This window comes from Podarcis melisellensis, assembly GCF_964234715.1.
Source record: "Podarcis melisellensis genome assembly, chromosome: 1".
Classification (NCBI taxonomy): domain Eukaryota; kingdom Metazoa; phylum Chordata; class Lepidosauria; order Squamata; family Lacertidae; genus Podarcis; species Podarcis melisellensis.
The window spans coordinates 109,540,411-109,554,866 of record NC_138528.1 but is presented as its reverse complement, the minus strand read 5'-3'; the positions used below and the strand labels follow the sequence as shown (position 1 = coordinate 109,554,866).

The window sequence follows — 14,456 nt, the reverse complement described above, 5'->3', positions numbered from 1 at the left end:
GCACATCAAGACATAATTAAAGCCCCCAAACTGGCCGATCCACCGAACCAACTCCCCACTCCACCCTCAGCAGACTGGGGTGTAGAAGGGAGAGAACTCCGGCACTTAGAGCATGATATTGTAGTCAGTGGCCGTGTAACTGATGTGATTTTCTGGAATAATCACAACCATTCTAAGTGGTCAAGGTATGAAGAAACTCCTTTTGAGTGAATCAATAGGTGGAACCCATCAAGCAGGCTAAAAGGCAGCAGATGGTAGGGAGCATAGATCTCTTTTGCTTGTGATCACCAGCAACAGGGGTTCAGAGACATACTGCCCCTGATATTAGAGCGGGTGGCACTGTGGTATAAACCACTGAGCCTCTTGGGCTTGTTGATTGGAAGGTTGGGGTGAGCTCCCGTTGCTCTGTCCCTGCTTCTGCCAACCTAGCAGTTTGAAAGCACACCAGTGCAAGTAGATAATTAGATACCGCTGCAGCAGGAAGGTAAACAGTGTTTCCATGCACTCTGGCTTCCATCATGGTGTTTCGTTGCGCCAGAAGCGGTTTATTCATGCTGGCCATATGACCTAGAAAGCTGTCTGTGGACAAACGCCAGCTCCCTCAGCCTGAAGCAAGATGGGCGCCGCAACCCCATAGTTGCCTTTGACTGGACTTAACCATCCAGGGGTCCTTTACCCTTTTACCTAAGAGGTAGTAAGTAATCATCATGACCCATAGCCATTAATGAGTATATTTAATCCCCTTGATTTAAAATTGTCTAATCTTCCCATACTATATATTTCAAAATGCCCATAACATTAATTCCACTGCTTTTTTTTGTTTTAAATAGATTATGAGTGACTTCAAACAGCTAAACTGGGTAACAGGTAGAAACCTGTTTTTAGATTTTGATACCATACCTTGGGTCCAAGAAGCCCTTCTCCAGGAGCCCCACGGGGTCCTGGCATTCCTTGAATTCCTTGCTCACCCTGAAGGCAAGGCAGAATCATTGACATTTATTGTCTACCCTAAATCAACCTTCATTGGTTACACAAATTTGATTAAAAGTAAAAAATAAATAAACAAGGGAAAGGTTTTTTATTTGAGCTGTCTGTTCATAAATAAGCTTACACTGAAAGACATTCCAGCAAATGTAGCACTTCACACAGACTGAATTCTGCATATGTTCTTCTTGGTGCCACATATTAATATTTTCATCACTATGTATGTTTTTGAGCAGATGTTGTGACCCACTTTGGATCATGACTCAGTAGTCAGCAGCAACCCACCAGCCGAAAACCAATGGAGTAGGTAGTGGCAAAGTGCTACAGCACCTTGTGGCCTTCAATATGTTGTTGGATACCCAGGACCCATCTGCTCCATCTTCCATGACCAAAGATCAGAGATGATGAAGGTCCACAGGTTCCCCACCATTAAATTACTGGTTCCTCACCCCTAAATCTCAGGAAGCTGAATGTCACTTGTCTGTGTAAGATTCTGGATGCTGACCGCTCAGGGGTCTGCATAACTACCGGTATTTGGCATGATAGAGTCTTCTCATTCATTATCAGAACTAACCAGACAAATCGCTCCACCACCATGCACCCCAGTCCCACAGAACAGAGAAAGAGATATCAATCTGTCAAACCTTTTCTGTATCTGAGCTGCGCCAAATTGGGTCAAATTAAGCCAGAAGCTCCACTCCTGGTGGTCCCCTTCCACAAATTCCTTTTAGCTTCAGCTTTGCAATCATACTCCCCCTGAAAACCAAAGGCTGCCCAGTGGGTCATGGGAAAGATGCCACCATCATTTGTGGTTGGAACTACAGTATGATGGTATCTGATTGTCTTCAAACCTCTGATTTTCAGACTTGATTAATGACAACCTTCTTGGCAAATGCTTTTGGTCTGGTTTGTCTTTCCAATCTATATCAACCCGTAACAAAGTTTTTAACATCTCTAAATTGCCAAAAACTGAGCCCAACCCAAATTGCATGTAAAACTGAATGCAAGTAATGTTAATACCTTTGGTCCTTGGATACCTTCACCTGGAGGTCCCAAGGCTCCAGGTGGTCCTTGTCGTCCAACATTGCCCTGAATAGAGAAACAGCATAGCATCCTTATATGCCTGCAAAATGTGATAATCATTGCCACATTTCATGTCACTTCTACTTAATATGTTTATGAGATACAAGTGGGTTCTTGAGAGTCCATGGCTGGCAGCCAGTGTATGTTACAGGTTAATCCTAACCACATATCTGCTAAGAAGCATCACTTGATTTTGTTGTTGTTTAGTCGTTTAGTTCGTGACCCCATGGACATTTCTGTCTTCCCCTGCCTCCCGCAGTTTGGTCAAACTCCTGCTGGTAGCTTCAAGAACACTGTCCAACCATCTCGTCCTCTGTTGTCCCCTTCCCCTTGTGTCCTCCATCTTTCCCAACATCAGGGTCTTTTCCAGGGAGTCTTCTCTTCTCATGAGGTGGCCAAAGTACTGGAGCCTCAGCTTCAGCATCTGTCCTTCCAGTGAGCACTCAGGGCTGATTTCCTTAAGAATGGATAGGTTTGATCTTCCTGCAGTCCATGGGACTCTCAAGAGTCTCCTCCAACACCATTATTCAGAAGCATCAATTCTTCGGCGATTAGCGTTCTTTATGGTCCAGCTCTCACTTCCATACATCACTACTGGGAAAACCATAGCTTTAACTATACGGACCTTTGTTGGCAAGATTATGTCTCTGCAAAGTGATGTCACTTGATTTTAGTGGTACTTATTTCCAAATAAATATGTTTTATCGTTGTCTTAAACGACAATCCATACATCACATATCCCAAGTTACTCTAAATGGTCAATGGATGATGTGGTTTGTAAACTATTGACTTTGACCTGTGATGATGATGATGATGATGATGATGATGATTTAAATCAGCAAATTAATTTAATTAGGACTTTGGATTAACTTTTTGTCTCTGTCAATGCCTGTTATTTATTATTTATTCCTAAATTAATGCAAAGATTATCACAGCTGCAGAGAGATAGGGAAAGGAGACAGCAATAATTATTCCTGAAAAGATACGTTTTAATTTGAGAAGTAATTATAACTTACTTTAGGCCCTGGTAGGCCTTCTCCTGCTGGCCCTGGGAGACCAGCTGGTCCTCTAATACCGGGATCACCCTAAAATATATATATATATTATAAATTTTCCCCAATACCCAGTTGTACTTTTTCATCCGTATTATTACTTCTATCGTGCTAAGCAATCAATGTGGGAAGGAATCATTAAGGAGAACAAATTAAGCAGAATAAAAAATTCAAAGTTTAAGAGACACCACAGAGGGAAAGGTTGATAGATGATAGATAGATAGATAGATAGATAGATAGATAGATAGATAGATGATAGAGATATATGGAAATGTGAAGTTTATATATCAGGGCAGTAATATTTAGCTAAGAACTGTAATATACATTTTCCAACAGTATTAGATAAAAACACTACAATCATTTTTAATAGAATAAACCAAACTCCTGTTAAGAAGCCTTACAGCCTAATCGGGAAACAATAATTTTATAATTTTACTTTAAATTACCAGATTTTACCTTTGGTCCAGGTAACCCAATCCCTTCAGGGCCTTGATCTCCTGGAGCTCCCGGAAGACCCGGAAGACCCTGAAATCAGAAAGTAAATTGGTTAACTATTAACTGCTTTGCAATGACAAATGTCCCATATTCCCCAATATAGCGGCACACATTATTGAAAAATGTCCACAAGTAGTTTGTCAAAATTGTATTTGCTTACAGGTGGGCCAGGGTACCCATCTCCCTTTGGTCCAAATGGTCCCGGTGGTCCTGGATGTCCACGATCGCCCTATTTGCAAAAAAGGAGAACATATTCACATTTTTCAGCAGTTATTAGTTGCTAGATGTTTATTTTCTATTTTTTAATTTGTTTTTAAAATTTAAATGAGTATAACAATTTGGTCATTACCTTAGCCCCTGGAATCCCTATTCCCTGTTCTCCAACTGGGCCAGGAGGTCCTGGTAATCCAAGATCACCCTTCAATTAAAAAAACCCACATATATAACCAAAAACATACATATGCAACTAGAGAAGTGAATTTTGAATATTATGTACTATCCTTTTAAAAAATGAATCGGCCTTTATTTAAGGGCTGTTACAAATGTCACAAAATTCCCATATGAAATGGATTACAACTCATGCACAGGTGATGCTCGTGAACACATATTAATTCTATGATGTGGAGAAGGTCTTTCTTTTGGCCAGCTCTGATTGGCTTTTTTTCAGTGCATACACAGACATGTGCACGTTCATTCAGATTTTGCAATGGTTATGACCCGACATTGCTTTTCAGGTAGAAATCTTGCCATACTTGGCGCTCAGTAATATCTTGGATTCAAGGGCTGTTGTAATTGCAACCGTCACTAGGCTCATTACTATGTCCAGACTGAACATTATGAAGCAACAGAAATGAGGCTGTTACCTTTGGTCCCATAATGGCTCGTCCAGGGAGACCTGGCATTCCAAGACGCCCAGGTGTACCGGGTTCACCCTACCATTATAAAACAACAACAATGACTTTGTAAAGGAACAAAACAAAATTAATAAAAGATCATTGAGATGTGAAGCTTTTTTCAAATCCTCACTCCTAAGGGCTCATCCACCCTTACTTGTTTTGCCCTGCACATTCTTGACGCAGGTCTGAGCTTTAAAGCTCTGTATCCAAGAGCTCTCACCTCCCTCCTGTTACTTTCCCCAGGAAAACCCACTCTTTAACGCCAATCAGAACAAACAACAAATCAGGTTTTCCGCAGATTGCCATTAGTTCAATTCAGCGGTAAAGAGCGAGTTTTCCCAGTGGAAGCGCCAGGGCGGTTGGGGGGGTGGGGGTGGGAATCAGTCACGGACAGAGCTTTAAAGAGCAGACCTATGCCTTGAAATGCCACATAAAATGAATTCAGGATGAGCCCTTGGTTTAGTGAGGGCTGTGTTTTCACTGTGGGCTTTTCTAGATAGGTGGGTTATTTTAGTGAGTCTATTCTGAAGCTTCCCTTATTGGCACAATAATCCTGCATTAATGGCGGATTTATACTGAACCATCCACACACCACACACCCACTTAATCCGCTGTTCACCAACACTTCTCCAAGTCACACCACTGTTGCTCTCTTGTGGGGCATTTTTGCATTTTTGCCTTCACCCCAGTGTGGTTCCCCTTTATTACATACACAGCAAAACAGAACAATGACCCATCCCCTCCAACAGCATAAAAATCAATATGGCTCACCTGAGCCAACAACCTAGCCCGCCTCCCTCACACAAATCAGCCACACCGCAATCAACTAAACAGAACCAACCAAGCTCGGGAACCCCTAACCTCTCACAATCTCAATGAAAATAAATAAATATATAAACAAAGAACCTACCCATGTGATGCTGACACCCCCTCCACCCGCTACACTAAGAACAGGCAAAAGAGCGAAAGACCAATATCCCCATCTTTCTCCCCTAACTGCAAGATGTCTATGAAAAAAAATGTCTCTCACCAAACGTAAATGAACTGTGAGAAAGACCATGAATTGAAAGTGGAGAAAATAGATGTACCACCCCCCGTTTACCTGTTTGCTTTGTAACACAAAACCCCCAATAAAAAGTTTTTTTTTAAAAAGAAAACTATGGGACAAGTACTGATAAAAAAAGGAAGCACCACAAAACATTTGCAGTAGCAAACAGTACTGAAAATGGCATCGTGTATTGCCATCCAGGTAATTTCATGAGCACAAATAATCACAAATGCATAATAAAAAGGACTTCTGGAGGGGCTGTTGCCTTTCCTCCCTTGGCAACTGCTCCACCACACCAACCTCTGACACCAGACGTGGTAATAAAATAAAATAATAATAATAATAATAATAATAATAATAATAATAATAATAATACTTTAGCCCCTGCAGGTCCTGGCACTCCAGTTGGTCCTGATAATCCACGTATACCTCTTTGACCTTGATCACCCTAGGAAAAAGTTGAAAAAGCTACTTTATACAAAAGCTACTTTAACTTTCTCAGAGAAGGTAATAAAAAGCACACATAAATATAAGGGGAAGAAATGGAGGTAGTGAGAGATTTTACTTTCTTGGGCTCAATGATCACTGCAGATGGTGACAGCAGCCACGAAATTAAAAGACGCCTGCTTCTTGGGAGAAGGGCAATGACAGGCCTAGACAGCATCTTGAGAAGTAGAGACATCACCTTGCCAACAAAGGTTCGTATAGTTCAAGCTATGGTTTTCCCAGTAGTGATGTATGGAAGTGAGAGCTGGACCATAAAGAAGGCTGATCGCCGAAGAATTGATGCTTTTGAATTATGGTGCTGGAGGAGACTCTTGAGAGTCCCATGGACTGCAAGAAGATCAAACCTCTCCATACTGAAGGAAATCAACCCTGAGTGCTCACTGGAAGGACAGATCCTGAAGCTGAGGCTCCAGTACTTTGGCCACCTCATGAGAAGAGAAGACTCCCTGGAAGAGACCCTGATGTTGGGAAAGATGGAGGGCACAAGGAGAAGGGGGCGACAGAGGACGAGATGGTTGGATAGTGTTTTCGAGGCTACCAGCATGAGTCTGACCAAACTGCGGGAGGCAGTAGAGGACAGAGGTGCCTGGCGTTCTCTGGTCCATGGGGTCACGAAGAGTCGGACACGACTAAACGACTAAACAACAACAACAACAACAACAATTCCATGACCAATTATAAATAACTTCTTGCCTTTTCACCCTGTATTCCAATTCCAGGAGCACCTTCTGGACCACGGGGGCCAGGTAATCCTGGTTCTCCCTGCAAAAGAAAAAATAATAATGCGGTAGCATATCGTTGTATATATTGGTGCAATTCAGCAGCTAAAATATTGCTCTGGGAATCAAGAAGTCCCTGTTTGGAATTCTCCCCTTCACCAAGGACTCATTAAAGGCCCCTTCAGACTTGTGTGTTTGTGTGTGTGTGTGTGTTTTTGCAGGTGTATTCTGTAATGTGTCATTCATGCAATAATAGAGAATTAGCAGTGAATTTATACTGGGCCATCCAAATATCATTCCATTTTATCTGTTGTTCTTTGATGCTTCCCCAGTGTTACCACATTTTTGCTGTCAGGAGGGGCACTTTTGCACCACAGCGCAACAAAAGCAGGACAACAGCAGCAACTCTGCATATTATTAGGAGAATGTATATGTTAGTAAAACTAGCATACCATAATTATTTATATGAAGAAAATTGCTTGCAAAAATTTGAGTGTTTTGCAAAACTGCATAAAAATGTGTCTATTAGGAGAGATTCACATTAAATGCTGAGGACTTTTGAAAAAAATAATTTCAAATTGCTGCAGGAATCTGGACAAGGGAATTTAAAATTGGGGGGAAATGAGGAACCGAGAGAACTGAAATTGGCAGATCCTTCCATCCCTATCTCTAGGTGTTATCATGTGAGTGTGTCCAACACATCACATCACACAGAACTAATCCCTTGGCTATAGATGAAACCAGCCTAGATTTGCCAAATGGCATTTACAGCAATTCTTTTAATTTTAGAAACAGACATGCTCCAATAAAATAAGCAAACCTTTTGACCTGGTGCTCCATCTTCTCCTGGCAGGCCAGGTAGACCTGCTAGTCCTGAAGAACCTGGTTCCCCCTAATGTCAATGAGAAATGGAAAGTTAAGAACACAAATAGAGCCCAACTGAATCAGACCTAAGCCCATCTAGTCCAGTATTTTGCTTTCTCAGTGGCCAACAGATGCCTCTTGGAAGCTCTCAAGTAAGACACAAGCACAGCAGCATTCTCCTCACTTGCAGTTCCCAGCAAATGATCTACGTTGCCTCTGATATTTGAGGCAATATATAGCCATCGTGAACCAGTAGCTGTTGAAACCCTTTCCCTCTCTCTCTCCTGTTTCTGTTCTCCCTGGTACTCAGTTCTCCTAAATATACAATAGAATTAAGTCCTTGAATTTAAATACACAGGGCTACTTATGCAATGCAAAAATAATTAAATACCTTATTATAATGCAGCTTTATACAGTTTTAATATACAGCTTTTAGAATGCTACTTTACCTTTGCTCCAGGTTCTCCAAGACCTCTTTCTCCTGGAGCTCCGGTTTCTCCTGGTAAACCTTGATCACCCTTAAACAAAACAAAATGATTTGAAATGCTTGAGCAACATAAAGAACATCTGCTCAGCTTATTCCGTCTTCAGAGAGAGACGATGGGAGTACATCAGTAGAGAGCAGCACCATTTAAACCACTATATACTTGGTAAAATTGAAATGATAAAAATAAAATCCTGAACACCTTGGCAGGGTTTCCATATCACACTAAGCTATGGCTTGGTTTTATGTGCATGAGCCCAGCATGGCTGAGAAGAGGGAAATCAGAGGCTTTCACTTCAGTTTTCAAGTTACTGTGGTTTCTTGTTATGCCCAAACTCCACTCCCAACCACATTTGTTGTTGATTACACTGCCCACATGCGAGAAGTTTGCTTGGTGGGGATTTCTGCCAAAATCCCACATAGTTATTTAAAAATCAAGCAGCTGCAGTTCTGGTTGTCAGCAGAGTGACTGAAATAAAGCATATGGACCCTGGTACAAAAAGAAACTGGTAACACTCAATAATACATGATAGAAGGATAAATAAAACACAGGGGGAGACTCCTTCAGAGCTACTTTTTCCTTCAACTTCTCAAATTTCAACTGTCTTGCTCGTCACAGCCAGCTCCCAGCTGACTAAAGTCTCCAGCCAATCAAAGTCTGCTGTCATGCAGACCAATCACAGAATTAAACCCAACACTGACTTGGCTCACCTTTGGTCCGGGCAATCCCTGTCCAGGTGGCCCTCTTGGCCCTGGTGGTCCTTTGGGGCCTTCTACTCCCTAGAGAAGATGTCAGAAAATGAATCTTGGAGAAAGAGTTTCTAAGCAAGGCTTAAGCAATTTTTAAATACCTGCAAGCACCCAAACTCACCTTCTCTCCTTGAAGTCCAACACCAGGTAATCCAATAGGCCCAGGCAAACCAGGTGGGCCAAATTCACCCTTATAAACAAAGCATTGTTACTTAATACAAGTTACATAGGCTGCAATCCGATACCCAGGAGTAAGTCCCACTGAACTAATTGAAACTTACTGTAGTTATAATAGACACATATAGGATTGTGATGTAAATATTCACTGGGTACAATTTGGACCAGCTCCCTCGAAGCCATTGGCATAGTCTCAGTACAGAGACGTTGACAAATGTATGCTATATTTTCTTAGGATGCATTAAATGCCAGCCTTTTATAGATGCTGTCTCCGGCACAGTAAGGAACGTGTACAGTCTTCTTTTCTTTTTGTACCCCAGAACTTAACTTTCCCACAGAATGAAACCCTTCTTATTTCATCTCACACTTTACTATGAAGAGATGTTAAAATGGGCTTTGGGTAGTTTATTGGGCATAAATCTATCTGAGAAACTACAGTATTGTTCAATCGCCATTGAAAAAGCAAATTCTTTATTTTGCTTCATTACACTCTTTGTGACTAGTATCAGTCACAGGTCATTTAGACTTTGCAAATCCCCTGGCATATTTACTGCTCACCTTTTCACCCTTTATGCCAATGCCTGGTTGGCCTCGGGGTCCCTTTGGACCATCAAAGCCACGATCTCCCTGTATAGAAAGACAAAATTGCATAGAGGTTAGAAAATGTGATCTGTGCTTTCTCCTTAAAGTTCTGTTTAGTACAAATGGACTGATTGCTGGCAATGTAAGGATATAATTCAAAAATACTGAGAATGCAAAAGGCAGTGCTTGAAGTTGATTTTCTCTTGTGCATCAAAGAGAGTTCCCCGCCCACCTGATGAGATCACTGTTGAATTTGAAAGTAATTACAAAGAGATGAATAAAATGATTTAACTTCTTTCCATTTCAAATGTTTATGTTCCGGTCCTGAATTCTCCATATTGATGGGAAGAATTCAGCGTTTGCCATATAACAAACATGGCTTTCTTAATGTACATGATTCATCTACGTAAATATCATGATTCACCTATTGCACACTTTTTGGCAATGTTATCCTCTCTTACAGTGGAAAATATTGTTATTTATTTAAGGTGCTTAGACTCATCATTTTTGTGTGAAACCAGGGTGGTTTCCAGTAATTTAAAACGACAGATGGCCAACAGCACTATCACCTGCCTAGGGAGGGGAGGAGCCTGAATTTTCTCCCGCTTTGACAACCTCCATAGGAGAGAAGAGTTAAAAGGTCTCAGACAGGTGATTAGTGCTGCTAAAACTGAAAGTACCAACTCTCTGTTAAGCATTGTGTGTTGCAATGTATCCCTGGGGACGGAAGGGTGAGGCGGTGAACAGGTGGAACTAATTGGGACAACAACATCTTGGAGTTGAGAATTAGCCACAACTTTATAGATTACAAATGTAGATAGGCTTCGGCTTAAGGTGCTGGGTGTGTATTCTGTATCAGCCTCCTACAAGATGGCTGGAGTTTTGGACAGGGTCATGCCACTTCAAGATGCAGGTCAACTGAGCTGCCCCGACCCCAGGCCACCACTGGAAGTTCTAAGGCCCGTCCACTCTCCATATGGCTTCAGGACATAAACTTCCACTCAGATCCATTTACCAGGGTACCGTGAGATATTGCACCTGCTCAAGGACAGGGGTGATGAACCAACTCACCCCACCCCTGGAAACAGACTAAGGATTCAGCCCAATGCCTTATCTACCACACAAGCCACTGGATACAGAGATCTACCACCGGGGAGTCCATCTTCCTATTCCTTTGCACATTGTGTTCTTGATGTAGCCAGAGACGTGGGTGGAGAAACCCCCTTTTTCCTCAACCACATTATCCCAGCCGGATTAGGCTGTTGATTAGTATCAACAAGGAATAATCTTTCCTTCTAATATTTCTTATATATTTTTTGAAACTTCTTGTTTTAAAATAGTACCCGTCAATCTTGAAAACAGGCCAAATGTTTGGTTCTTCCTTTTGACAGGCTTGATTTTTGTTTAAAAATGGGAAATGTAACATTATAATTTGCCTAGATAAGAAAACACTTGAATGTACAAAGATGTATGAGAAGCCTTACATATATCTGTTGACATTTCATCCTTGCTTTTCTGAAGAACTAAGTTCTATTAACAGTGGAGTTCTGGCTAAATGCCAGATTGGTTAATTACAATTGTTCTGCCTGTTTAAATCTCCTTTGTAGTTTCAGTTTGTTAATGCATTCTTTACTTCTCTAAGCTGTTGTGAAGTGTTGCTGTGTGTTCACAGGGAAGCAATTGCTTCATATCATCCCAGGAATGGTTTGATTTCTACAGGCGTGTTCAGCTTTATATATAAAGAGAGATGAGCTGAATTTTTCTTTTTTCCTGCTACTGGCTGCATTCCTAATCATATTGATTTGAAATAGTAATTGTTGGTTCTGGCTTTATATGCTTTACTTGTGGTTTTCATGTGCAAGTGTACCCTGTCTGGTGACTTAGGGGTGAAGGATGGGTCATAAATAGTTGACAAAAATAAAAACATACCAAAGATGCTATAATATATGATAATACAGTGGTACATTGGGTTAAGTACTTAATTCGTTCCGGAGGTCCGTTCTTAACCTGAAACTGTTCTTAACCTGAGGTACCACTTTAGCTAATGGGGCCACCCGCTGCTGCCGCGCCGTAGTCATGCGATTTCTGTTCTCATCCTGAAGCAAAGTTCTTAACCCGAGGTACTATTTCTGGGTTAGCGGAGTCTGTAACCTGAAGAGTCTGTAACCTGAAGCGTCTGTAACCCAAGGTACCACTGTAAAACCATTAGGGATGTGAGCATTCCTGTGGAACCACAGCACTCATGCAAAGGAAGCTTCCCACAGGTGGGCAAAAGGTAGATAGGTCCTAATCTACTGGGGAATCTCAGGGTGATTTGAAACAGATCAATAGGAATTATGGTCTGAACAATAGCAACAGGGGGGGAGCTTCTTCCCACTGCCTAAATTAGGCTGTGAAGATGAAGAAACCTTGAAGGGGAAACCAGGACTAGATTTGGGTAGGGCCAGATTGTGAGCCCAGACTCAGCTCTGAAAACAAATTCCTGGGTTGAACATGTGTTCCGAGGCACCTTGTTCCTTAACTCTATGTCCTCAAAGCCTCCACTCCAAACCACTACTTTGCACCCAGGTCTGATTGGTGGACCTTGAGGTTGTAGTAATAAACAAAGTAGATCCTTCAAGTCTGAAGACTGCCCAGTCTTGCCATAATGCTTAACAGCTTTGTTTACCTCTTACCCTCTTCTTGGAGCATGTATCAGGTCGTTCTGGGGAGTGGGGAGCTTGCACTCTATCTTTTAATCCAACTTCCTCCCTCCACTTGGTTAAGAAATATAAGTCCAGATTGTTGTAACAATTGTTTTCTCAAAAATTATCTTCTGTACCATGAAAACAAATAAAAACAGTTGAAAAAAAGAAAAGAAAAGAAATATAAGCCCAGAGCTGATGCAGCTTGACTGAATGGAGGGGGACAGCTCTTTTTATGGCCTATGTCACTGTACAATCTTAGATTCTTACTGTGGCTAATGTCATGTGCTTCCCAAAACTGTGGTGGGAGAGCACTGAATGCAGAATAAATGGGAATGTGTCCACAGCCTAAGTGCTAAAGTTGTTATTGATGTTGAACAGGTCTCCCGCCACAGCATGCAGTTTCTGAGGACTGGGTTACAATGAAAAGCAACACATTTCTATGTACATTTTGATAATTCCAAGTTTGGAAATGGGCTTGCACAAACACTTTAAAAGGTCATTTGTATGCCATGGCATTTTTAAAGCAAAACTCTTTTTGTACCTTTGGTCCTGGAAGCCCTTCTCCTGGAGATCCTCTTTCTCCCTGAATACCTTGCGGTCCCTGAGGCCCCTGTAAAAATGTTTTTGAAAGCAAAATTCTGGAAATCAATAGCAAATCAATCAAAGTAGGATCTTCATACATCTTTGTGGTTTGGAGCCTAGTCTCAACCTGCCCCAAATTGCTAAAGTAATGCTATATTTATGAAAAGCAAAAGTAGCTTTTTTTCATGATACATCAAACAGCAGACAGCTATGAACTCCAGGTATAACAAGTTATACTGGATTATGCTAGGAGTCCCCCCGCTCCCGGCACCATTAAAGAAAAGGCTTAAACATGTGAGCCTGCAAGGTTTACCCTGTAATAGCCTGAAAATGCAGTCAAGTATAAGATCAACTTTAATAATAGATTCTTTATGGGCTCACTCAAGCTTAAAGTTAAGCAAGTCTTTTAAAACAGATGCAGTGGTTTGCCCACATTCTAGGGAATTATTTCCATATTTTCTTGTTTGCTGAGGAGATTGTGTGTGTGTTTGACAGAACCCCTAGAGCAGGGTTTCCCAAACTTGTGTCTCCAGCTGTCTTGGGATTACAATTCCCATCATCCCTGACCACTGGTCCTGCTAGCTAGGGATGATGGGAGTTATAGCCCCAAAACAGATGGACACCCAAGTTCGGGAAACCCTGTTCTAGATGCATTGCAGAGGATGCTGATGACATACACATGTTCTATGGTGCTGGAAACTCGCCCAGAGTGTAGGCCTGATCTAGTAGGAAATATTATAGTTTTGCATAAATTGAGACGAACCTCCTTCCTAAAACAAACTCAGTATTTCCCTGCAGATGAATGTTTAAAATTTATTCCATAAAATGTATATACTGTGTTGACTGTAAACAACAACCCCCCCACCCCACAAGTGGTATACAAAATGGGCGGCTGGCACTGCCAGTATAACTGAAGAACTACCAGGATCCTTTTGCTAATTAGCATGTTTCATTCTCACTTCTAAAGTTATGTTTGTATTTACTACGCCAAGTTAGAAACTATCTCAGAATGAAGCAGGTAAGTGGATGTGTAAATGTGAACAAGAAATTTGGAGGTTACCAATGTGGTGACCTCTAGATATTGTTGGGAGTCCAAGTCCCATCAGCCTCAGTCAGTGTGGCCAATAATCAAGGGTAATGGGACTTAGAATCATAGAATCATAGAGTTGGAAGAGACCACAAGGGCCATCGAGTCCAACCGCCTGCCAAGCAGGAAACAGGAGACCAGGAGTATTTGGAGGTCCACATATTGGCTGCTCCTGAAACTGGATGAGTAAACATTTGTAGACACCCCGTCCCCCAAAAAAGGGAACTGAAAATGAACATGCTATAGAAAAGGAGAACAAACAAGTCAAGAAGAAGAAGGTGGGAGACAGGAAGCCACAACAGAGGGCATCACCATAGTCAAGAGACATTACAGAATTAACACAGTGGTCATAGTTTCCATAGATGGAAGACAAAAACACAAATGGAAAATGGAAGGAAAGATACACAGCTTAGAGACATCGAGAACAGGAGTTGGCAGTTGTTCAGATAAAAGAATGAA

The 14,456-nt window shown here is 41.6% G+C and overlaps 1 protein-coding gene across 3 annotated transcripts in view; it reads right to left on the bottom strand.

Annotated features, from left to right (window-relative positions):
- The window catches only part of LOC309367103 (uncharacterized protein), a 53,482-nt gene that overhangs the window by 11,407 nt on the left and 27,619 nt on the right, over positions 1–14,456 (bottom strand). For all 3 annotated transcript variants that reach the window (XM_081906422.1, XM_081906423.1, XM_081906424.1), the window contains 15 exons: positions 12,870–12,938; positions 9,618–9,686; positions 9,004–9,072; positions 8,844–8,912; positions 8,098–8,166; positions 7,605–7,676; positions 6,759–6,827; positions 5,935–6,006; positions 4,478–4,546; positions 3,964–4,032; positions 3,775–3,843; positions 3,576–3,644; positions 3,084–3,152; positions 2,005–2,073; positions 901–969 (listed from right to left, as the gene is read on the bottom strand). In XM_081906422.1, the coding sequence (XP_081762548.1) occupies positions 901–969; positions 2,005–2,073; positions 3,084–3,152; positions 3,576–3,644; positions 3,775–3,843; positions 3,964–4,032; positions 4,478–4,546; positions 5,935–6,006; positions 6,759–6,827; positions 7,605–7,676; positions 8,098–8,166; positions 8,844–8,912; positions 9,004–9,072; positions 9,618–9,686; positions 12,870–12,938 (1,041 nt within the window). The remainder of the gene's footprint in view (positions 1–900; positions 970–2,004; positions 2,074–3,083; positions 3,153–3,575; positions 3,645–3,774; positions 3,844–3,963; positions 4,033–4,477; positions 4,547–5,934; positions 6,007–6,758; positions 6,828–7,604; positions 7,677–8,097; positions 8,167–8,843; positions 8,913–9,003; positions 9,073–9,617; positions 9,687–12,869; positions 12,939–14,456) is intronic.